This window comes from Chaetodon trifascialis, chromosome 10 (genome assembly GCF_039877785.1).
Source record: "Chaetodon trifascialis isolate fChaTrf1 chromosome 10, fChaTrf1.hap1, whole genome shotgun sequence".
NCBI lineage: Eukaryota > Metazoa > Chordata > Actinopteri > Chaetodontiformes > Chaetodontidae > Chaetodon > Chaetodon trifascialis.
In genome coordinates, this window is record NC_092065.1 from 13,228,438 (window position 1) to 13,253,624 (window position 25,187).

Below are 25,187 nucleotides of genomic sequence, written 5' to 3' on the forward strand. Positions count from 1 at the left end.
TCAAAACAGTTCAATAATTGATTTTATTTGTGTGTAAAATAAATATGGATGAGAAAATTGATGAAGGATACACTACATCTCTCTACTTGGAAAAACTATTGTGGGGAGACAGATGGAAAAACCAGAGTATGTGTGTGTGTGTTTGTGTGTGTGTGTGTGTGTGTGTGTGTGTGTGTGTGTGTGTGTGTGTGTGTGTGTGTGTAACCATTAGATAGGCCAGGTGATTTTAGTGGAAATGTAAAGCACTAAGTGCTGAGGATGGAGAGAGCACTCTCTGTGAGATGAGCTCTTTCTCTCTCATCTGGACCCTGTTATTGTGAGAAGGCAACAAAGCAATGCATTAGGAAGCACACTGGAGCCACACAGCTTTGATGTGAGCTCGGTAACCAAGGCGCAGCGGTGGCCGGTGTGTGAGCTCTGTTCCAATGGCTGTGTTGTGTAATCAGATGTGTTTACTGTGTATTCAAGTAAAGAAGTGGTGTAATCCATCCTCACTAGAGTGCAGTTATTGAAAAAACACGGGCAAAAACAAGAGCTCAAACTGATCAAGATTCTTTATTCAGGATTCTTGCAAATGCTCCATTTGATGATGCACACATGATAGTGAGTAAAAATAAAACTCTAAAATTAATCAGTCTGACATACAGTAACATAAAACTTTACTTAAAAAAATAAAAGCAGCTGGAAATTCTACACATTCATATAAATATACAGTTGTTGCTGAGATAAAATTAAGAAAGCAGTATATAATGTATAGTAAATCCTTACCACAGAAAGAATAGCAACGTCAGAATTCTGTCCTAATATTTAAAATATACAACCAAAAATACTATTTTGATTATTATTTCAAAATTGATTGCAATATATATGACCTTTTATGACCTTTAATTATATTAACACATGGAAGAAGAAAAAAAATGGCAGTTTAAGATTGCATTAACTTTACCTTGAAGCAAATTTCTCAGTTTCACCAAAGTCAAAAACAAAGAAACAGTGGAGGTCTAAGGTAAGCAAAACCTGATGCTTTTCATTCCTTTTTTAAATTATATCCAAAGATGAAGGCTGAGCCTTGAAGCGCTCTCTTTTCTTTACCTCCAGGCTTGTGATTGACAGCGCCATGTGCTGCCCTCCTAGCTGCTGCAGTTCACAGCCTCTGTCAGGGGGGTGGCAAACACACAAGCCAGAGAGCGGCTGGCTGCCCCTCAGCAGCAGGGGGCAGAGTTAGGGTGGTACGGTGGGGTGCACGGGGTCATGGGCTCTGCTGGCACGGGAGCATTGTTGTCAGGTGGACTGTGTCGGGCCGTATTTATAAGGAGACCAGCCTTTCATCCAGCGTGTCCGCTGAGCTTACCTTTTCCTCCGTGGCTGGCTCTGGCTGGTGGGCGCTCTCAGAGTGCTGTACTGCACCTGTAAAAACAAACAGGAGTTTGGTCAGAGGCAGGTAATCCGAGCTCAGTGGAGCGCACGGTAATGGCTCCCCTGAGGAGAGCTGGTGCAGGGGAAAGCGAGGCGGGCTCGCCTGTAATGAATCATTTTTTAAACACAGGAGCAGAGGGGATTAATCACAGGGAGGAAGGATTTGAAGAGTCAAGGGTTCCGTACCAGTGTACGCCCCCCTCATTCTGCACCACTATCACAATATTAGAAACAGACATCAACTGTTGAGATGACCTGCCAGGCCAGTGAGGGAGCTGCAAACTGCATAATCACTCCCTGTAAGTTATGTCCCTGAAAGAAAACTTTGCTAAAGACAGAAAAGCATAAATGGAGTGTTGTTGAGGTAAGAAACATTGGTTGACGTGTAACGTTCCTCACAGCTTTACAGACCGAAACACGAGACCTGAGATGTGACATCTGAACTTAGAACCTTGTTTTTTTTTTTTTTCTTAAGATAGATTTCCTTTTCTGGAAATTCCTCAAAATTCAAAAGAATTTACAAAATGAATTTATGTTGTAGGATCACATTCTCTTCTCAATAAATTTGATTCAATTGTCTGTATTTTTTTTGTTTTTTTTAACAGCCACCATAATCTAAGGAGGTCTGATCATAGGGTAAACTAAAAAAGGAAAAGAGCTGGAATTTGAAAACTTGCTTTTGAAGCATGCTTGCTGAGCTCAAACAATGCAGCGAATCTGTTGAATAAAGGTAAGAACTCTATGCTAATTAGCTGGTCTCCATTATTAGAATGGGAGATGGAATGTGGGAACAAAGTGACTGCCTCCTGCATCAGAACATGAAACTGTCCTCAGAACTGACAGATGCTTCTTATTTCAGGACAGACACAGTGTTGTCAGAAGTCCCCGTTTGAGGCAGACTTTGTAGATGTGCACAGGCACTAATTGCCAAGTCACATTTGCAAGAAAGACAGGAGTCAATTTTCAGCCTTTGTGGTGTTTTTGTGTCCACACCTATTTGAGGATTGAAGTTCGAAGTCAACAAAAACAAAATATGTGGTCTATTGTTTTGGGTCTCCTGTGTATATGATGTTAGGGTTATTTTTCACAGTACATAATGAAACATACTTATGATGAATCTTAAAGGTGTTTTGTTTTTTATGATTGGAGCTATTTTCAAGATGTAGTTTCTCCTTTAAACCAGGCTAAAAACTATTGTTTCCCTGAGATTTGAAAGTGAGTCATTTTCAAAGCTCAAACATTGTATCCCAATGGGGAAGAAGACACACAAAGGATTCTGAATCAAAAATGTATTCACCACCTTGTTTTGCCAACTCAGTCAGCCAAATCTCAAACAACACAGGCTCCCTCCAACATCACAGAGAAGTCAGGAATGGCTTGCTGCAGGAGGACATCAAGGGTGCAGCAGAGAAACAGACTGGGGTGAGAGTGTCTTTCCAGATCCAGACTGTCAGGGTTTCTCGCTGAATTCCGTCTGGCGAGTTACCTGGGAGATGAAGGCCCAGTGTGGCACTTCATTTCCTGGCCCGAGCAAAATTCTCAGTCAGAGAACGGCGAGCACCCAGCACCACTTACAACACCCTGACAGCTCTCCTCAGCTCTGTGATGTAAATGCAAATGACATATCAGCCATGGCTAATATGTAATCACATATGGCACCCAGCAAGACGACTGGGGCTCGCGACTACATTAATTGACTCTACCACCCTGAAGTTGACTGAGGCCACATCAGAGTTTCTGCGCTGACACAACAGCCAGACACGTCAGGAGCCCTCTGCCAACCCTCGGCCAATCACCGGCTTTAATGTCACAGCGCTTCAATCAGACAGACAAAATTGCTAATAACGGACGAGGCTGCAGCAATAAGGCTGAGGACAGATCTGAGCATCTCCTCACTCAGGCACTACGGCGACTACATGGAGCTGCGCTGAGGAATAATTGGGCCAGGGCTGCTTTAAAGGCGAGAGTCCATTAATAATCAAACAAAGCCAGAGGATATATTTCCGCAACACTTGGGAATTCTGGTACAGCAAATAATGCAGACATCTTCAGGGAATTCCCTCCCTATCTGTATGTAAAATTGGACCCTTACCTTTTGAACATCAGAAGGCACCCTCTTGAGGAAATCCAGTATTTCATTATTGTCAATAGTATATGGGTTGCGCAGCTTCTTGGTAAATTTGTTAACGCCTGTGAAAACAAGAACACATTAATAAATAAAGGTGTCACACCAACCAGCATATTTTTACACAGTTTTACAGTGTAAAGAATAACAATAATAAAAAGAGTTGTGTAACCCTATCAGTATAGAGTTCCCACCGGTGTCTGTAACTGAATTATATGATGCTGTTTCAATTGATCCCTTTCAGCCAAAATGAATTTAAGCCAGGTCAATACAATGGAGACAACCATGGATAAAACAGTACTTTATGAATTAAAGCAGATGAAGAATGCTAACTCCAGTTGGAAAAACAGGTACAACATCCATGACAACTTTTCCTCACTTTTGTTTGCTTCAACCTGATCATCTCTAGCATATCTATATTTACTTTGCACATGGCTGCTTACCACAGAGAAAAAAAGATCTCTGGGGTCTTGTAATGGGACCATTATATTCACAGCTTGGTACTGCCTGTACCTCAACATGCAGACAAAGAACCTAAGGACTTAAATATGTGCAAGCAACTTGAAAGGCTTGCCTTGCAACCACAGAGATGGGGGTTAACTGGGGAGGCAGAGGAGTGTCTCAGACTGTGTGTTTTTTGTTTGATATGATGGTTTTTTGGTATTGATTGTGTTGAAGGCAGTGTGGAAGTACAGTGGTTGTGGGCTTACAGCTGGAGGAGGAGAGCCTGTTATGGGCGGCATATCTCCCTGACCACTGAGATGACTGTCTATTCTGTATGACTACAGCAGATAATGAGAGGCTAGACCAGGAGGCTACAGACTGCCCAAGGACATCATGTATTATATACAGCTTGCTACTCTACCTCTGCTTTGTTTTCACACAAACCCTGGGCCTCGCCTCTGCTGGGCTCTGCTACATCAGCCCACACTGAGCAGCGCAAACCTCTGCAGCTGTCTGATCTCTGTGCATCTGCAGAGGTGTTGGGATGGCAGAGTTCTTACATTACTGTACTTCATTAAATCATGGATTTCCAGTTAGGAAGATTGAATAAGAGTTGTGTTTTGCAACAGCAGAATGGGCGTTGATTTTTATGCAATTTGCTTGGATGTGTTGGTCTTAGTAGTGAAAGATCTATCAAGAAACAGAAAGTGGGAGTTTGTTAGCTTTTAGTGCACTTTTAGCGGTGCAATTTTTTTTTTTTTTTTTTTTGTCATTTACAATTTAATGAATTCAAACGTTTTTGCAGATGTAGAACTTACCCCATATCAGCACAATGTATCGAAGTGGGATCAAATACAACAGCGCTGTTGCCACAAAAAGCACCAAGCAGGCCAGGCACGACAAGAACGGGACAGACCAGTTGAAGATGCTGTAAAAGAATAATTGTGTCAGACTATTGCAACGTTGCATTAAAAAAAAAATAGGAATTTCAAATAAAGATGCTTTAGAAGACAGGTATGAAATGTGCAAATTACTTCTTGATTCGCTCTCCGATGTTTGCAATTTCCTCCAAGACATTCTGGACAGCCAGTACTACTTCCTGCACCATATGTATCTTATCCATCAAACCTTTTTTTCCAGATTCCTGAAAAAGAAACAAACAAAAAAAAGAAAGCAGAGACACTGATGAGGTACACTGTATGTCAATTGTTGGGCAGGGTAGACAAAGCCCAGTTTATCTCTGCTGTGCTATTATGTGTGATTTATCTATTGAATGGCCCATAATGAGCAAACACTGTACATCTTCAGACTATGCTTTTGAAGATGAGACAGACTCAGTGCTCAGAAGCTGTTATGTGGATGGCTGAGAGATTTCAGCTTTTGTCCGCCACATACAATAGAGCTGTTGCACAAGTGCAGCACAATCAAGACTCTCTGGTAGATGAAAAGTACACAAAATGGCCATCTGCAATCAGGCAGACTAGACGACCTAGACAAGAAGTGCAGGGGCCTCACAACTTGGGAAAGATTCCATTCCAGCAGCATGCACAGGACAAGTCTGAGCATGCTTTAGGAAATCTGTCAGGTTCGCTACCCTAACCAAACACTCACCCCGCTTTGAACACCAGTTGGATGTTCACTCCTTCACCCAAATCATTCTTGCCACAGCTAACACTGCACACAAAGTATCATTTGCTTTTAATGCGCTGACATAATAACGACCGAGTCTGGCGAAGCAATAAGTCAACATGTGAGGGGGGTTGGAGCGTTTGTCTCAAAATGAAATGAATGTGATCACATCAAGGCTGAAAATAACGACCAGCGTGAAGCCTTCCAGAGGCAGAGGAGAAGTAACAGTAACACAAGCTAAAGAGGGATGAGAACCCTCACATCAAACGGAGGAAATAATGACAGGAATGATGACAGAGGGAGAAGGGGAATGAGTGTGTTGGGGGAGGGCGCTCTGATGGACCCTAACAGGAGGCTTGAGGATGTCTATATGTTTATGTTACAAGTCAGCCGCAGCAGCAGCCTGTGTGCATTGACAGGGTCCAGACAGAATGCCTTTATCAGAGCTTCATGAGACAGCCCCTGGGAACATGCTGTCTGCCAGCACAGAGAGACTCCCCACTGTCAGGCCCACTCTTCTCCACGAAAGGCGCAGGAAGAGAGCAATTCCCACACTAGCGGAGCCTCCCCCACTGGGCTCAGATCTGGACAGACACTGGAGGCTCAGCACTGTCCAAAAAAGGAGAAACTATCACAAATATGCTTCCTTTGAGATTAACATCTCATGGTGTCATCACGAGGAAAGAGGACTATCTGTGTTTCTGCATCATCTTACTCCACTCCACTGTGCTGAGGGCACTGAGCAAACCTTTATGTGTGTCCTTTACTCCACATCAGGTGTTAATTGAGCTCTCATCCTAAGTTTATTTTGAAAGCGGGGAACACTGTTACAGTCTGCTAAAAGCCATTACAATCCGTGTCGGTGAGCTCCTGATGGACCCAGAGAGCCATGCATTGGGAAATGATAGCTCACTCGATATGGAGCCTCATCAGATAGGCTCACATTCCTTTTCATATTTTCATTGAAAGATGTTTAAGCGACCCAATTACATGATTCAGAATTCAAATCTAATACGAGACATGAAGCATTATTTAGCTGCAGTGGACACACATGCAAGGTAAATTGTGCCAGAAGTACAGCTCAGCACAGGGGAAAAAAAAAAGAGGAAACCATATTGGCTTTCATTTCTAAAAGGAAAAACAGACAAATAGACGTACTCTGAAGTGTGCATCAAGAGGCAGAGCTCTCATGATTATCATTATTCATGTGCTTTAAGATTCTTGAAATCCTCCATCTCCTTAGCGACCAAAACTGAAGTCCGTCGCACATTAATCATTTGATGATATTCTTTATCTTTGTTCATTTCTCTTTTCAGCATGTTCACGAGTGCAGAGAAAACAAAAATAAATAAAAGATCTCCTTCTGAAATGGAAAAGGATGGGTAAACTGGGGATGGACTAAATGAATCCTAAATGTGTACTGATTAGAAAACCTGTGTGAAATCATATTCTCATTTCAGATAAAATTGTAAAACCTTCCTTTTAAGGTGCAGTAATGGAGAACCAATTTGATCTCCTGCACAAAGGTAAACATACTCTCACAGACACGTGGGGCGTTATCAAAGGCTGGAAAAAGCTCATTTAGCATCACTTTAATTAGAATAAACGGTGCCAAATTTGAATTCTCAGACTGAATATTTTTCCAGTGACTTTTTCGACAAAGATAAGAATTGCATCTAAATGAAACACACCTGTGTTCCGTGCAAATTACCGCTAAAGCCAGCTAAAATAAACTAACAAACAATTTGCTGGGATAAAACACTGAAAAAGCTTTCATGTGCTGGCTTTAATATGCTGCTGGATCCGCGTGCGGTAGCTCTCACCATGCACACCACAGATCATGACATGGGCAGTCTGTCTGACTGGTGAGCTCAAGGAGACCCAGCGGTGACTGTGGACAATCGGGTGAGAGATGGAGTAACCCCCCAGCCCAGTCTAGCACCCCCACAACCACCTCCTCACCCTCCCCCCAACTCCCCTGGGGTAGGCTCTGGGAGCAAGTCAACCCCAGACCAGCAGTGCCAGCCGGGGGGCAAAGAAAAGGCTGTTTCATCTTCCCTGTTCATTGCTATTGGAGATCTATGAGCTTGTTTTGCCTCTCTGTTTCTTTATGTTATGATTAAATATTGTCTATCTGCACAATTGATACCTAAGGCCAAAGGGAAGTCACTTTGCCCACACATAATTTGTAAGCTGTCTCTTTCCCTGAGGACAGATTTGTTCACAGGCAGAGAATCTGTTCTGTATTATCCTGCTGTAACACTGCCTTGCCTTTCGTCTCTCTTTAACGTCATGCCTTCACATTCTTGCTGCTCTGTCTGAGGTTTAAATATTTCCTTCCTCAAGGGGGAGAAAGGGGGATAAAAACATATTTGAGTGGTAATCATAACCTTCTCAGAGGGAAAAGCCTTTATTCACATGTTACAGGAAAGACTAGGGATGAAAAAAAGCAAAGGCTTTGAAGTCATCAAATTTAACACTGATCACTCTTTAACCCCAAATATTTTTAAAGAAGACTTTGATAGGAGGTGTAAAGCTACACTGCTTGATCTAACTGCATGATATCACATTCAAGTGACAGCAAGACCATAACAAGACTTTCAAATAAGCCACTTTAAATTAAAGCTGACAGCTTAAAACAAACATGGGTGACTGCTTAATTAGTAAATGAAAGGAGATATTTCATTTCCTCTGAGTGTGAAAGGGCTTAGGGAAGCTCATGGAAAACCTTTCAAAAAGCTTTAAAGAGGCGAAGGCTGAGTCCAGAAACACATGCAATGCACTGAGCGAATTTAAAACCTTTCTACACTGGAAAAAGTAAACATTTCTGTATTATACATCAAGGTTTCAAGGTAAAGACAAATGTAATAACAGTTTTGATATTACATTCAGTGCATCAACATAATCCTGCCCGATTCAATATTGATAAATATTCATAAACGCACTGAATTTTCTGTATGGCCGCTGTTTGTTTAAGCACTGATTTGCCTGTTTCCCTCGCAATGATAGCAAGCGCGGCTTGTGTGTGCAGACATATCATGCGAGTTTCATCTGTGAATTAGCTCATCCTTTCAGACAGGATTTGGTGGATGTGCCTGTGTTTTTAAAAGAATCTGGCCTTTTTTCACAGCCTCAGGTCATCACAACAGAATATATTGAGCGCATTATGGATATGAATCCTGGGCCTAGACACGCAGCACAAGGGTCAACGCTTGGAGGCTTTGCGTTAGCTCCACACTTCATTGCCATAAAGCAATAATACACATCCCTGTTAACTCTTCCTTCTTTTCAGAAAACAGTGGGATGAGCATAATTGAATATTATGTGCTGTGGGGAAGTATAATTTTCAGGCTACTTAAAGATTTCCCGTTGTTTTGTTTTCCAAGAGACACTGGAGAGATATATTAATAAACATCATCATTTATGATTTCTTACAGACGAACAAGTGAAAATGACTGATAACCTCTGGGGCAAAGTCTAAGTTTACTGCTGTGTTATTGTACTTTGTTCATTTGTCATGGTGGTAAAAGGTCATTCGCATCCTAACTATCACATTTAGACAATGATGATACAAAACAAAAAAAAAATCTACTGATTTTATCCCCAGCAGCTGTGCAAAATCTAATTGACGGTGCTGTTTAAATTTGATTTATAGATTTTCAAAGGGCTGCAGTATCTCAGTGGAGTACATTTGTAGAATGACACTGAATACCCAGAGGAACAGAATAAAGAGCTACATGCTACAACTGTTTCATAGATGTTGCCCTCATTTGGGATGCATGAAATATTTCTATTCTTAGTTAGAAAGGAGCCTCTGAGAAGTATCTGTCATTGTGACTATGCTAAAATACTGACTGCAGCCTGCATGGCTCTTTGGTAAAACATTTTCTATTTTCTAAGACGCAGGTGTTGATCTGTAGAAGAATAACAGCTACTTGCTGAACCAGAAATTTGTACTCACCATAAGCACCATACGCAAAGGCAGAAACTGTTATGTGTTTGATTTAACCTTGGTTATTCAGAAAGAAATATTAGCAGGGCTCGCACATCTGATATGTCCGAAAACGATTTTTACACACGTCATTGAGTAAGGTCACTGTTAAAATAGTCAGTGTTTAGGGCAAACCTTTAAATATATATATATACATTTATAGTGAAAATTGAGAAATGATAGCTTGCCTCCAAAACATATTATCCCTTAAAATGTTAGAAAGAGACAAGATAAAATACCTTCTCGTCTTCCTCTTCGTCGTCACCCATGCTCATGTTCACCTAAGAGAAAATAAAGGGTAGTGGGTGATTTCAAACGAACGCGACATGTGGGCACTGGAGCATTTTTAACAAACACCTAGTAATGAAATTTTCTTTGAGTACATTCACCCCTATTGGGAGAGGCTTGTTTCCATAGAGACTGCATCACAGGGGTGACCTCACACAAAAGGAGAGGTGAAAGAGGGCCTTCCTCACAAGAGCACTGTCACACCAAAGCAATCTCATTTCTCCACAACATAAGCACACAGAAAAACAGAAAGAGGGGAAAAAACACATTTAATTTGGATGCTGTTGCCTAGATCACTTTATATCAAGTCATCCCTGACCCCAATGTGGTGCACACTGTGACATTGCCTGGGAACAGAGCTGTGTCATTGCCAGCCAGAGGGTCACAGAGGGGTGGCAGAGTCTCCACACTGGATATGAGGGTGAGCCTGGGCTTTAACATTGTCCAGGGACGGCATCTTTGCCAGCAGCCATAAACACAATCACCGGGCTGGGTATGTTGCTTCAGGGAGGGTGTGTGAGCAGGCCAGGCCCCTGGCTGGCCGGTGAGAAGGCTTACAACACGGTGAAATTGGGGGGCAGTCAGAAGTGTGAAAGGCATTAACCTTCACAGACATGTGTAGGGCAAACATAATTTCCATAACAGCAGATAGAGATAGCAGTATGTTGTGGAGAGAACTATAGTCCTGCATTTACAGATGTGGTGAGACTGTATCAACAGACTGTAGGCTATACATACATTTACAGTGATTGAATTTAGTGGCTTCTTACTGCTTTGTGTTTTATTGGGCCTCTGAAGACAATGTAGAAACTGGATCAAATAGCTATAAAACATGTAGAATGCTGCAACAACTGACTGTACTGTGAGGTGCATTTTATAGAACAGCTCTGGTATTATACAGTATAGTGTAAGAGTTGTTAATTAACATCACTGTAAAACTGCAATTTCTCTAATGTGTGCAAAAAGGATTTCATTGCATCAGGGTGTGGGTTAACATATAGATAGAATTTGCACCGCTAGAGCATGCACCCACAGATGTGCGTGGATGAATACTGAAGGGTGCAGGGCACTCGTCACTCACCAGGTCCTGGTTGGAGCTGGCCTTCTCTGCAGTGAGCTGGAAGTAGTGCCATCCGATGAGCAGAAGCAGGAAGAGGGGCAGCATGAAAAGCTCCCAGTGCCACACCGTCACAAGGAAAATCTGAGAAGACAGGACATGACAGCATAACGCAAAGCCCATCACACTATAGCAGGGACACAGCTTTCAAATCCCAGCAAGCCTGCTCCCAAAACAAAATATATAATGGGTTTAACCACATCCTAAATCTCATGAAAAGCACTACAGACTGTAAAGCCTCTGAGATTTACAGCCGATGGCAACAGATTTTACTCTTAGTGGTTTGAAAGTAACAGACATTCAGGGACAACTTTTAATATCTTGAAATCCTATTTATATACACCAATAACACTGTGCTGGCAGAGTGCCTTACTGCAGAACAGAAAGTATGACATGGATAGGCATGGTATGCTGTCTTTTAACTAGCACATCAAATCCTCTTAGATTCGGAGACAGCGAGGCTCTCTGACGAGGCGCATATGGCAACTGGAGAAGCATTTGAAACATTTACCCCCTCCGTGGTGATGATACTGAGAAAAGCCAAGACCCCTGGTAGAAATAAGATGGATCACACTGAATGAGTAATCCCTCATAATTCTGTAAAGGAGTGGTGCTAAGCACGTTGCACAACACCCACTGCATTTCACAGTAGAGCACTAATTGGACGGCTGCATTTAAACCCATTTAGTGACAGCCTAATGAGTCTGTCTCCAACTGAAATTATCAGGAATGTGTGAGGAGGATCACACCAGCAGGTCGACAGGGATGAAATAAAAATGCCCCCCACAGCAAGCTGAATCTTAAAAACTATTATAGTGTGATTATGCACCAATACACCCAACATATGGTCCACTTTTACTTACCACAGACATCTCTCACAATGTAAATTTCAAATCTTTCTCATACTTTCTATGCTACATTTTGCTAATGAATGCATCATTTGCAACAGTTAGATTAATCCTACTTTCTTAACAAGTTTGTCTTCTTTTTTTTTTTCTTACTAGGTTCATTTGAAAACACTGAGGGTTACTGCTAAGATGAACCCTCATGATGGTAACACTGTGCAGTCTAGGCTCAGAGAGCTGGAGGCGGCTTAGAGTATGAACAATATGTTCGAGTTAAGCCCGAGACAGGATGTGAAGCGCTGGGGCCTTCAGGCCTCGATAGCAGGCCTGTAAACAGCAGACTGCTCCTGTCATAGCAACCATACACAGTCCATGCATGTTGCTCTGGGGGCCAGTCTACCTACTGCCACACCAGGCCTAGGTTCAAACGGCCACCAGGGAAACGTGAACCATGAGTAATGCAGACAACACTGTGGCCCAATGGCCCTAGGCTTCACCACTGTACTGCTTATTATCCCTCAGTATAACCTGGGAGAGAATGGCTGAGCCAGAGCATCACAGCGGGATGACCATGAAATAAAGAAATGAACAATATGTTATTTTTTACAAGAGCTCATTAGAATTACATATACGGCAACAAACTAGAGCTGGTGGGGGATAAAAAAGGTAAACAATGAATATGCATGATGTGCAGAGGTAGCTGCAGTACATCTCCCCTCTGTTATGAATAACCTACGTCATGTGTTGTCACCTCAGTTCCCATGAGGCGATTCTAAAGCGACGCTCCCCTCACCCCAGAGGAATTCAGCTGGCTGGTGGACAGGTAGCTTGTCATATTCCCAGTATTCTCATAAAAAAGGGAAAAGAAAAGAGGGGAAAATGTGCCTGGAAACTGACATGAGCCCAGCAGGAATGTTGAACCTCCTTGCCCTCCCTGCAAAAGCTGCTACATTAACCACTAAAGTCTAATTGCTTGGTCTCTGTCTTCCTGTGCAAGTCAACAGAGGGAGCCAATTCATTTCCACCCGGGGAGCCAGCAGAGAGAATCTGTCACAGGTATTCATAATCGCCCACTAATGCAAATTTCTGCTCACCGCGTTCTGGCTCAGTGGACAAGATAAAAGCCTACAGAAATACAATGCCTTGTGTCTAAACTGAGTGCTTAAATGAGGGTATAAACCAAAACTGTCAGAAATATCTCCTCAATTCCTCCCTCATGGTATGTCAGCCCATGTGTTCAGGATTTACATGCTTTTTTAACACCAATAAAAATGATGGAGAGAAACATCTGGGAAAACCTCTCAGATTCCTTCACTCAGGTGCACGTACTGAGACTTTGCCGTCAGATATCCCACGGTAATGAGCAGAGGCAGGACTATACCTTCCTCGCGTCTCCTCGCATTCTCCAGAGTTTCAGTGAAATGGAGACAGAACTAATTCCGCACTAAGTGGTTTATGTTTTATTTATTGAGTGATTAAAGGACATGTTGGACAAAGTGCAACCTTTCAGGCGTAAGTGTAAATTTGTATAAAAAATAATCCACATTCTAATTGCCGTTAAAGATGGGCTCCATTTCCGTCTTAAGGGCCTGACAGCATATTTTTTCATCCGTCAAAAATTACGCACGACAAGCAAAACCTTGAACTTTTTAAACACGGCAATGTTGCACGAGCAGTAAGGCAGCCACTGATTTAAACAAAAGGGACGTAAAGCAACAAACAAAAGCGGGGCAGGTGATAATTAATGACATACCTGAGCATTTAGGTGTACACACAGCAGAACTGGATAACGAACGACTTGTAATTGAACAAGTGTTAGTATGTATGTCTGGGAGGAGTGTCTCTAATGTAGGAAACCTCCCTTGACAAACACCATTTAGCTGAAAAATGCCTGTATGATTATGCACAGGGTGCCTCGGGAGGAAAAAAAAGAATGAATTAATAAAACTATTAGCACACGGTGGAGTAGATGATGGAGATGCACTCTCCTTAGCCACCTGTAAGCGCTTGGAGAAGGGGGCAACCCTGGGTAGAGCATTTCTGCCAGCAGGGTTAAGAACAGCCTGACAGATTTGTTTTATAGTGCCATTAATATGATTCCACTAAATGCATTCTGCGCCTTCTCATGCAGATCCCCTGGCCAGCAGAATCCAGCACCTAATAATAAAGCACTCAGCGATTAAAAGTGTGAATAAAATAACTTAAAGCTGAGCAAGCATGGCAGCTCCCACCACCCACACTCTCCCAGGAGAGGGAGAAGGGATCGTAGCAGGAACAAAGGGACAAAGACACCCTCTATAAGAGTTTCTACTATCCTGTAAATTGATTAGCGGAGTAGGGGGTGGCCCTGTCCACCAACCCAAACTACTGACTGGCAGACGTACCACCAGACTGCGAGGCTGCCAAATGCTCTCCTCATACACTACAGCAGACAACGGGCTATAAATACAGGCTGCACATCAGCCTAACACACATAATACTGTTGATGAGGCAAATTAATGTAATGTCACAGCACATGAGGCCACACAATATCAGTGCTGTTACTGTAAAAAACAGCCAACTAAAAAAAAAAAAAACCCTTCCACTATTTTTTTAACAGGGTAAATTTCATAAATACCCTTATTTTTAAGACTATGTACCATCCAAAAACACGTAAGATTTAATCTTGGCTATATCTTCACTACTCTCTTCAGTTGCACTCCACTTGGAAAGCTAAACAAAGCGAGAAGAGCGCCAGCCAGCATTATGAGGGTCAGTCATGGGGGCTGTGGACGGATGCCAGATTACGTGAACATACAGTGAAAGAGTTTAACAAGGCTGACTACAGGCTGCAGGGTTTGTGTATGTATGTGTGCGGTTGTCTGAGTGTATGCATGGTTTTTTGTGTGTGTGTGTGTGTGTGTGTGTGTGTGCAGGAGACAGAAAAAGGGCAGAATCCGTGTGTGTGACTGTGTGCAAGTATGGGATATACAATATATTAGGAAAATAAATTAAAATTATTATAATTTTAAAAACACGAATGGGAACTGTCTACAAAACCTCGAACGGTCTTTACTCTGACAGAGATGTTCTTTTTTTCTGGGTGAAATCAAGGGCAGTAAAATTAATCTGCATTACTTCCTCAATTAAAATACAAAAAAGAGATTAATAATGAATCACAGGCACAAGTAGCAGCTCAGCTCACGCAGGTCTTTTTTTTTTTTTTTTTTTTCCCAGCCAGGCTGAAACAGAGTCTGGCTGAGGGCTTATGTTGGGGATAGGAGCGGCAGGCTTTAAAGTAGCTGTAAACGCAGAGCAATGAGACATGTAATTTGTGTTGAGCTTGGGCCAGAGTGGGGACAGGCTTTCAGGGGGTGTCGGAGGCAGAGGAAGCACAGATAAGATTTCTCTTCAGGGCAGGTAGAGTGTGTGGGCAGCTATGGTGCTCTGAGCTAACGCTGAATAAATATTTCACATATGCTCAGCTCAAGTCTTATCGACTGGGGAGAGAGAGAGAGAGAGACAGAGGAAGAGGGGGAGAAAAGGAGAGAGAGGCGATATTTGAGTGAGAGCAATAAAATGGGGAATCTCATGTCCCTCTTCAGTGAGGAGAAATCAGTTGTAACAGTTCTGGAGTGTGTTGCAATTTACAATTCAATTTTAAAATCAAATACAGTTATAGTAACATTGATATTTGCTGTATCTGAGTTGCTCAAGTTAAGTGGTTAGTTTTCCACTTTGTTTTCAGGTATTACAATTACTATTACTACTTTGCTTTATGATAGCTAATAAAAAACAACAACAGTCCATTTTAGTAATAAATCCATAGCTAAATATAAGCATGAAAAAATATATATTTGCTGGTCAAATTAAAAAAATAATGAAGCATAAAAAGTGCTGTCTAATTCCACTTAATTCAGTGTTCATCCATTTGTCTTATTTGTAAACAAAAGGTTAGCCACAGCACGGTGCAGTGCAATGGTGATAGAAGCTCTTTATCAAAGCACTGAGGAAGAGCAGCCGTGCAAAGCAAAGGCATTAGCATTTGCTCACGGGGCCAGCTCTGGCCGTTGTCTCCCCGACTGTCTGACACATGCCAGGGCCAGAGTAGCACCAGTATGAGGCTGGAGCGGGGCAGTCAGCGGGGGCCCCGTGGTGCCTGTCAGTGGTGGCTACACTGACCCCACACTCCGGCACTGGCCACTGGTGTTTAATCCGTGTCGGGAGCGTTAACACTGAGCGACCTCCTGGGTGACAGATCTGCCATGCGAGCCTTTTCCCCTGAGGAGGTGGGGAGGGAGTGGCGTGGACTCTCTCTCCCTGTCAGCTCAGCTCACACGCACGTTAACGCGCCGGGGCCAAAACTAGCCCCGGAACAGCCACGCGCAAGGGCGGACAGGTCGCCGCCTCGGCTGCCTGGGGAGAGGTGTCCTCTGTGACTAGGAAGGTGGCAAGTATGTTAAAGGCAGTCATTACGATATTGCGCACACAATTGGGTTAAACACAGAGCTGGTTCATCTAGGCTGACAACATGCATAATGTAAAACATTAGTACAAGTACAACAACTTAAATAAAACCTCACCTTCTTCTCAGGAGTCAATATGTTTATTCAGTCAGCTACACTTTACTTACTTTGTGCTGTTTAATAATGCTAAATAATAATGACAAATTTGGTTAGTTTAAACTGAATCAAATGTGTTCTCAAAACTGAAATCCATGTCCTCAAACATATCAAAATGGGAACAATTTCACAGCTCTAAGAAAGTGAATATTAGCAGAGAAAGCTTATTAATCCAACTAATAAGGGGACATGTTTCAAGGTTACATATCGCATTCAGCCAACCTCAAGAGCTGTCAAGTTACACATAGGCATTCAGGGCAGCTTAATAATAACACTGCGTTAAATCAGGAGGCACTGCTGAGCAGTTTGCAAGTAGTCATAGCCTATCATTTAATAATTAATAGACCTCAGACTCAAAACCATGAACACACACATCACCATCACTGCCATCATTTTTTTCCCTGGTAGACACATTCCCACTGCGCAGTCTGTGAGGACTCCCACAGCCACGGAGATGGAGAGTGTAGCCCCCATGAGAGTGAAGAATCCCACTCCTTTAAGGCCTCCAACTTTTTTCCAACAGAGACTAAACAGATGCAAAGCAGAAACAAGGAGACAATTCACAGCCGTGCACGGTCCTCTAGCTGTTCGCACAAAAGCTTGGCCACACTGCAATGCAGTAAACCACAAATCGGCAGATCCAAGACTCACAAAGCATCTCATTTTCAGGGACAGTGTTAACAAGAACAATTATGACAACTCTGATTATGGCTTTGATCTCGGCTGGGCTGGTGTTCTGGTTAATGGCCCCGACTGCTGTGGCTCTACACAGGTGGTCTCCCGGGACCTCTGGAGCCAGATCTGACCCTGTCCTGCCCTCATCTGGGGAGACGATGATTCTATCAGCCCCAAAGAAGTGCCCGTTGCAGCTGCCAAGTGTGTTTACAGCTGCACCGCATCAAACATTCATCAAATGCCATCTTTACAGTGTGTGATGTGAGGCAATCAGCATTTCACAGGCTGTCAAATGATGTCTAAAGCGGTTGCTACCTGGCAGTGTCAAAAAGAAAACGGTTCAAATACTCACATAAGGTATACAGGTTTCTTTCTAGTCTAACTCCTGACAGATGAGGTACCTCATATGTTAAAATATTAATTCTACTTAAATACTTAAAGCGGTCTAATGACAGCAAAGCTCAAAATCAGCTTTCAAGTGTAAATGATCCTTTTTCTTTTTTTTAACTTTCATCCATTTCATCTAAATCAAAATTGTTCTTAACTTTAAACTTCTGAAGCAGATTAATTTGGCTGGCTAATACATGCTCATTTAGCTTTTTTTTTTTTTTTTTTTCTCCTTCCCTTTTTTTGTGGAGGAAACTTGTGTCTCTTGGTCTAATGCACAGAATGGAGGATTTCACTCCAAGTTGTTCCCACAAATGGCTCCTGTTGGGAAAAGTAACTGATCTCCTCAGTGCCTCCACTCACGCTTCCAGCAGTGCTGTAGCTCCATCTACAGGTCCTATTCTTGTGTGCAGCAAAGAACTCTGGGTGACCCCTACGCAGTCACTGCTGATGTATAGCACATTCATCTCGCTCAGTCTTAGTGAAAAGCACATCTAAAAGCCGTTATTTTATGAAGATTTTAGCTGTCACATTTCCTCTCTCTCACAGAGAGGAACATGCTGTTGTCAAACTCTTGAAAAGCGCAGATCCTAGGCTCATTACTGTAGCATAAACTGGAAGAGGAGGGAAAAAAAATCCAAATTTCTTGTTTGCATTTCCATTCACTGATGAAAATGTTTATGAGGATTTGCCAGAACTTTGTTTAAATGCGTGAGAGAGGTTTTTGGTTTTTTTGGGGGGTTTCTTTTTGTTACATTACCTAATTAGAGAGACTATTTTAAAACTGCTACACATTGGTGGGAAATCGAAGGTGACTTCAAACGGTACGGACTCTGCTGATGAGATTGCACAATCAAAACAAGTGACCTCCTGCACTCGCAAACAGTGACAATACTGCAAGTGTTTCTATTCCTTACAGAGTTTCCTCTCACACAACAACACTCAGCAGCAGCATGAAATAAACTTTAAATGTTTCTGATGTGCAGCTTTCTAACTGATACTCATGAGGGAAAAGTTATTTTACGTGAACAATGAAGACTTCTCCAAAAACTAACAAACAAAAAAAACAGAAGAAGAAACTCATTTTTTTCATATTTCCATTCACTTCCTTAGCATGAACCAAAGCAGTGATCCCTCATGCAAAATTTGAATACCTTGCACACCACACACCAACAACCACTTCATAATGCATACATGAATCTACATAAACAGGATACAAATGTAGACTGCATGCTGTGTGGAGGTCAGAAAATTGGCCTGTGGGACTGAGTGATATAATGGCTAAGTATTCCTGGTAAAGCACTACGTGAGCGTCCCGCAGTCCCAGTAGAAACCACAACAGCGGTAATGCATTACAGGATGTATATGGTGTAAAAGGGTTGGACTGGTCTGCCTGCTTGATAAATAATGTATTGTAATGTATATTAAAGCTAGACCCACCACTGCAGCGTTTCCTACCGGCATACCCTGAGAAGCCCTGCGCTGCCTGCCACTGTGGAAAAGTGCAGACACTAGTGGTATAATTATGCACATCTGAGAGGCAAGCAGAGGCCATCTGTCAATGTCTGAATCAGTTACCTTATTACCACTGCCTAAAGATATAAAGATAGGAGTGGGAGCTGCTTTCATTAAGGCACATGGTGGCATGCTGCTTTAGACAGCTCCAAACACTAACTTAATTGCAAATGATGACTTGGAGGAGGAGGAGTGGCTGTGCAGTGGGTAGCCTTGGAGTGGGCAGGAGCAGTAGTGTGGATAGTGGCATGGCACTAGGTTTGTAATGACAGTCAGTGAAGACCTCGCTGCTACACTCAGTGACCGTCAGCAGTAGCGTGAGTTCAGAGTTTTCCCTGTTACTATCAATTACATGCCATATTTACATGTAATTTGCATGTTTCACCTTGATTTTTACTTGTTGAGAATATATTGAATCATTGAAAAAAAAAAGAACTTTTCACTTGTTGAACCCTCAGTCTGCTGATGAGTGGGTGATGAATACACAGTGGCCGATTCACTCAGGTTGGGCAATTCTCAGCGTGCACCTTCGACATTTAGACTATTTGAAGCACACCTCATCGCAGACAAAAGGCGTACTCTGACTACTCTGTTACTGTCTGCTTTTAAAAATATCGACCTGTGAGCTGGTGTTCGTGTCTGAAAACAGAGCGCTCGTTGCAAATGAAAGGACAAAGCAGCTACAGTCGATGTTACAAGAATTACCATCCTCACTGATCAGGGGCAGATGACGCATCACTGACAAAAATAAGATTGGGAAGCACTACACTAAGTAACAGTGATGTTCATGAACAGCGAGTGTGTCTTTTTCCTTCATTCTAAGATCTCTATTTGTGTCTGACTCCTAAACAGCAGGTGGAGTAGAAGTGGAAATGAAAGATTAGAGTGTGCCACCACACACTCCCATCGCCCGCGGAGGATCTAATTATAGGTGGAAGAAGATGGCCCCATCCCACTGACCTGTCACCTGTCAGCCTGCCTATCCTCCTGCTCTCCTGCCCATATCCCTGCCTCCAAGTCTCTCGCTATCAGCCTTCTTAGACCGCGCTCTTACCGAACTGTCTTCCTCTTTCTGCGCTCCAACTTTCTTTCCCAGATAGTAGCCTGCCTCCCACTCGACTACAATCGCCTGCATTGTTCTCTGTCTTCCTGTCTGCGTGTCTGCCCGCCTGTCTGTGTGTCTTGCTGTTCTAAAGGCTGTGATACATTGAGCCCGGCCATTGCCTGGGGGGATTTGCACCTCAGGATCAGTGAGAAGGGCTTATAGAATACACCAGGTATGAATTGCATGTCATTCTGAGACAGAGGAGACAGAAGAAAGGCGGTGAAAGGAGAGTTCTTCACACACCCTGTCTGTGACCGCTTCTTCACCCTGACACCGCGCTGGCAGAGCTTTCATGGCAAGTGTACACTCTTAATCATGACATTACATGTGCTGTGCTGAGGGGGATTCACAGGGTGATTTAAGATTATTTAAGCTTAGGACCTTAGATCACATACCCTCATTAAAAACAGCTAAACAGAGACATTTAAACAAGGTTCAAATCTCGGAGGCAGACTGTCACTCCTCCACCCAGGGAAGCTGAGACCGTGATCCTCCTTACACCGTCCCCCGGGTTAGGAGGCTTTGGTAAGAAGTCAGATGTACAAACGCCCAAACCCCACCCCCTCCAAATACACTCTAATGTCATCAGAACTGAAGGAAAGCCAAGTGGGGTTTGATTTAAAGGATAAAGCACATCCATCACATACGCATGGGATAAAAACAGAAGGCAGCCATTGTTTTTCATGGGAAAAAGACTAGCGGAGAGAGAAAATGGCTAAACCAAAGATTTTCCTCAACATCTAATTCACATAAAATGAAAGAGTTAAAACTGGGCTGCAGTGAAATGGGACAAAACTTGTTCGCCCCAAGGCTTAAAGGGAGTTCATTAACGTGAGGCAATGACTTACCAGAAAGGCTATTAGACTCCGTTGCGTGCTCTCCCATTGAAAACAGCTTTTAATGTACTGTAACGTGTACAGAACTGCTGTGCTGATTTTTCGAACCCGATATATATTCCGGGCAAGAATCTAATGGGAAATAATTGGAACAAAACACTGGTTAGTATCATTTGATACTGGACATAATGGTTATGACTTTGCAATGAGGTTGAATCAGCTTTACAATCCCTTATTTCCTATTTGTGAAGTTAAAAGTTTAAAGCCAATTAAACAAATGACTTTGACTATGTCCGATCTGTGACTGTGTGAAGCTTTGTTGCGGCTACTTAATTAGTGGGATGAGGGGAACATACTAGTAAGCTTTTTTTGTTCCATTGGCTAAATTCTGCTAAAAACGTCAAAAGAGATAACCTTTTTGGAGAACTTTAGGTTTTCCTCCATTAATTTTGTCTCCTTCGGTTTGAAGGTTCGGATGCTGGCTCTGACCTGGGACAAAAAAGGAAAAGAATAAGCACTACAGTTCAACTGCTTTTTGACTTCTCAGTGTAGATATATATATAAAATCACCTTTCTAACAAACTTAAACATATTTAGCTCGATCCTTACTTTGTTATAGATAACCTCCAGCACCAGTGTGATGGTTCCTTTTGATATGCTTCCCAAGTCTTCTTTCTTCAAGGACAGACATATCTGCTGCCCATTCTGAACCTTTTAGAATAAAAAAAAAAAAAGTAAGATCTTTACAAAGTAAATCCTGTCACAGCAGTGATCAGAAACAAACTTACAGTCAGTAATGGAATTGCCACTTTCCCCAAAAAGTTTGGGGCTTTGTCTCCATTTTCATCAAGGACAGTCAACTCCATCACATCATGAATGTCCTTAATTGGGCTGTGACACAAGAGTTAAGAAACACGTTATTCACACTCAAAAATGCAACACAGAATAAGGCAGATGTTTTTTGCCTTACTTACAATGTAAAGGCTTTGCCCCACTCTGGATTGATGGTCTTGTAGATTGTGTGAGTCTGAAGTTTGCTGTTACCGAGCTCAACAACACATAAGGGGTTGCTTTTTCCTGCAAATGACGGAAGTGTTGTTATTTAATGTAAAGAAAAGGCCATGACCATGAAAACAGAAAACGTGGAAGCGACTTGTTGTTAAGGATTACCATTGAGGTCTGTTGCAGGAAGATCGTTTGCCTTTATAACCTTGACCTGAAGGAAGCCAACCTCTCCCATACACTTGTGTGAGTTCTTTAAGCTCTGACAAAGAATGAATATGATTAAAAACACGTTATTTAAAACACCTTTTTCAGCACAATTAATAAATGCGCCACATAAAATTGCATTCTTAACAGCTGATGTATAACACAATGACATTTATGTTATTGTAAATGTGTCGTATGTGACATGTTTGTATTTTTTATTGAATCAGCTGATGTTAGAATCCTTTCTCAACAGTAAATACAAATATTTGTGAACTGTATGTTTGCATAAGGATAAACAAAACTAAACCAAAGAACTTACAAATTTCTCCTCGACAGTGTCTCTCTCATCAGGCTTCTCCAAGATAGCTGTTTCAATGTCAGAGATGGAGACTCCCCAGCAGGGTCTCAGGGTGATCAGAAACAGCAGCCTGCCCTTTCCTGGGTCCAGCACATGATTGTAGAGCTGCCTCTCATTAAGTGGAAGTCTCAATAGGTCAATCTCAAACCTGAGACACAAAAGGAAAATAGCTCCATTGAAACACACATAAGGCTGAGTAGTTCTGTGGAGGAGCCAATGTGAGCAAAATTAACACTACCCACCAGGAAATACTCACATCCCCCATGATTCCTCACCCTTCCTCCCTCTCTTTGAGCACACCTCTACCTGCAGAGGTTCCTGGTTATCTTCAAACTGATTGAAGTCAAACTGCTCTCTCCACTGGGGATTGGCCTGAACGCAAAGGTTCTGAGGGCAGTAAAGACACAGATTCAGCACATACAGTAACGTGGAAACATACACACACACACACACTTTGACGCAATGTCAGGTTTAATGCATTATCAGACTGAACAGCTCCTGCATGACAGGTGGATTAAGTCTTCATTCCGTTCAACCAGAACGAGGCAGGAGAGGAGAAAGAGAGGTGTGTTGTGTGTATGTGCCTCTATTTGTGTGTGCTTGTATGTGTACACCTCGGTAGCCACTCTGGGATTGTAAACACTGACAGCTTCCAATTAGAATCAGCTTTGTCCAACAAACAAACAAGCAGAGAGGAAAGCAGAGAGGTTTACAAAGAAATAACACGACAGCACAAGACAAGTGCACCATAGAATCATCAGGGGGGAGGCCAACAAGTACAGGTAGATGAACAGGGCATGCTGGGTATGCAAATGAAAGCAATGAAGCCCAGCACCCAAAGCACAGGGAGAAGTGAGTGGCAGCCTTGCCCAGTCTAATGAGCTACCTCTGCTATGGCCCAGTGAGCCAAGGTGGAGGTGAGTCACTGACAGGCACCTGCTGAGAGAGAGAAGCAGGGAAGTAAGAGATACGGGCTGGGAAGAAAGATTTGAAGTGTAAAGAAAAGGCATTAAAAAGACAGAGGAGCATGAGACAAAGTAGAAAAGAGAAGAGAAAGAAGGATGACGACTTTTAAAAAACAAGTCCAACCTTGCTCTTGTACTTTTGATCACCGAGACGAAAGCGGACGTAGATGTCTCCGTGGCCATACTGCGGCAGGTCCTGTCCCTCCACCAGGGTGATACCAAGCACCCCAGACCACTTCTGGTTCTTCAGCTGAGTCCTCTGCATTTCAGCAGGCCGCTGGAGTGGTACGGCCTGGTTCTGCTGCGGGACAAAGATACACACAGACAGTGAGCTTTTGGGGGTTTTTTAAAGCACCATGTGTGGAAGCTCTGTGCGCTCCCCTCTGTTTACCTGCTCCTGCCTCAGCCTGGCACCTCATCATGTTCACAGAGTGCATGAAAGTAGGACAAAGGTTTACACTATACAGCACATCTCTGTTGGAGCACATTAGCACATCTCTACTGACAGGCAAGCCACACCATGGAGGCTCCTGGAGAGAGAGGAAGAGAGGGACGTCAGTGAGCAGCCAGATGTCCCTGGCTGTGACAGTCCCACTCATCACTGGCTCCCAGACTGAGTGTGGGGAGGCAGGACACTTGGCATACTGCACCAGAGACAGCAGGCAGCAGTGAGTAATGATGCAAACCACACAGCTCTCTCATCAGCAAATTACGCATACATGCAGTATGTATGGCCAGCATCAGAGTTTACTGCATGTTGGCACAGGCGTCCAGTTTTAATTTATCCAGCAAAATAACAAATCTTTTCTACTAGAGTGAATCTACAAAACTAACAATGATGTTGTACATTCAAGAACTCTTTGGAAATCAAGCAAATAATCCACTTCGCCTGCCGTGTGTCACAGAGGGAGTGAGAGAGAGAGGCCTTGATATGTTTCCATGTTAGAGTTCCCGTGAGGCCATGCGGTGATAGGCCAGGGCTGTAAAAACAAACAGCAGAGAGGTTGTGTAGGGCTGACTGTAATTAAAGAGCAGGACCGTAATCTGCTCTAGCCTCTTTGATTGCCCAGCTCCTTCGACTGCCCCGGCGACGCTGCTTCAAACAGCCCCACTACAACTCCCCTGCCACTCCGGCCCCTCCTCTTCACTACAGGGTCACAACCCACATTGCCACCCAATCCGGAGGGGATCAAAGCACATCTCAGGGACCTGAATTAACATGGAATACCACAGGCACAGCCCTATAAATATCAGCCCCTTCAAAAGAAGAGGAACAGAGGGAGTGGAGGAGCGATATAAAACAGGCCTCAGCCAAGTCATCCCAAGTGTTTATCTTGGACACATTTCTATCTCAGCGGCCAATAAAACAATTCCACTTAACTGTAAGTGGCCCCTAAAGAGAATCTATTCCTGGTCCTAAAAGGGCTGTGCGATTGCTTCCATATGGTGGGACAGCATGGGGACAAGCACGATGAGCTCAGACCCAGGTCCATTTGGCTGGTACCTCAGCACTGTCCATCCACAGCTGTGATATTACATCCTAACATCTGGGTTATTGCCCGCTATGCCTGGGAATTATCAGCGTTGCCGATCTTAGGCATCCCACACTGGCAACATGCCTCGAACAGCAGAGCCCCCCTCCCGCTTCTCCCATACACGCCCCCCCACCCCCTTCCTGTTT

General features: G+C 43.1%; 1 protein-coding gene across 2 annotated transcripts in view; it reads right to left on the reverse strand.

The window, feature by feature from the left end:
- Positions 1 to 537: 537 nt before the first annotated feature.
- Positions 538 to 25,187, reverse strand: part of mctp2a (multiple C2 domains, transmembrane 2a) — a 32,007-nt gene continuing 7,357 nt past the window's right edge. The window contains exons 9-23 of one of the 2 annotated variants that reach the window (XM_070971987.1): positions 23,631 to 23,807; positions 22,798 to 22,928; positions 22,503 to 22,689; positions 22,145 to 22,238; positions 21,949 to 22,051; positions 21,763 to 21,865; positions 21,584 to 21,685; positions 21,389 to 21,463; positions 20,987 to 21,106; positions 10,975 to 11,094; positions 9,845 to 9,886; positions 5,020 to 5,129; positions 4,804 to 4,913; positions 3,509 to 3,606; positions 538 to 1,407 (exon numbers count right to left, since the gene is read on the reverse strand). In XM_070971987.1, the coding sequence (XP_070828088.1) occupies positions 1,348 to 1,407; positions 3,509 to 3,606; positions 4,804 to 4,913; positions 5,020 to 5,129; positions 9,845 to 9,886; positions 10,975 to 11,094; positions 20,987 to 21,106; positions 21,389 to 21,463; positions 21,584 to 21,685; positions 21,763 to 21,865; positions 21,949 to 22,051; positions 22,145 to 22,238; positions 22,503 to 22,689; positions 22,798 to 22,928; positions 23,631 to 23,807 (1,632 nt within the window). In that variant the 3' untranslated portion in view covers positions 538 to 1,347. Of the gene's footprint in view, positions 1,408 to 3,508; positions 3,607 to 4,158; positions 4,676 to 4,803; positions 4,914 to 5,019; positions 5,130 to 9,844; positions 9,887 to 10,974; positions 11,095 to 20,986; positions 21,107 to 21,388; positions 21,464 to 21,583; positions 21,686 to 21,762; positions 21,866 to 21,948; positions 22,052 to 22,144; positions 22,239 to 22,502; positions 22,690 to 22,797; positions 22,929 to 23,630; positions 23,808 to 25,187 lie in introns of those variants that run through there. The other variant, XM_070971989.1, reaches the window with a different exon arrangement.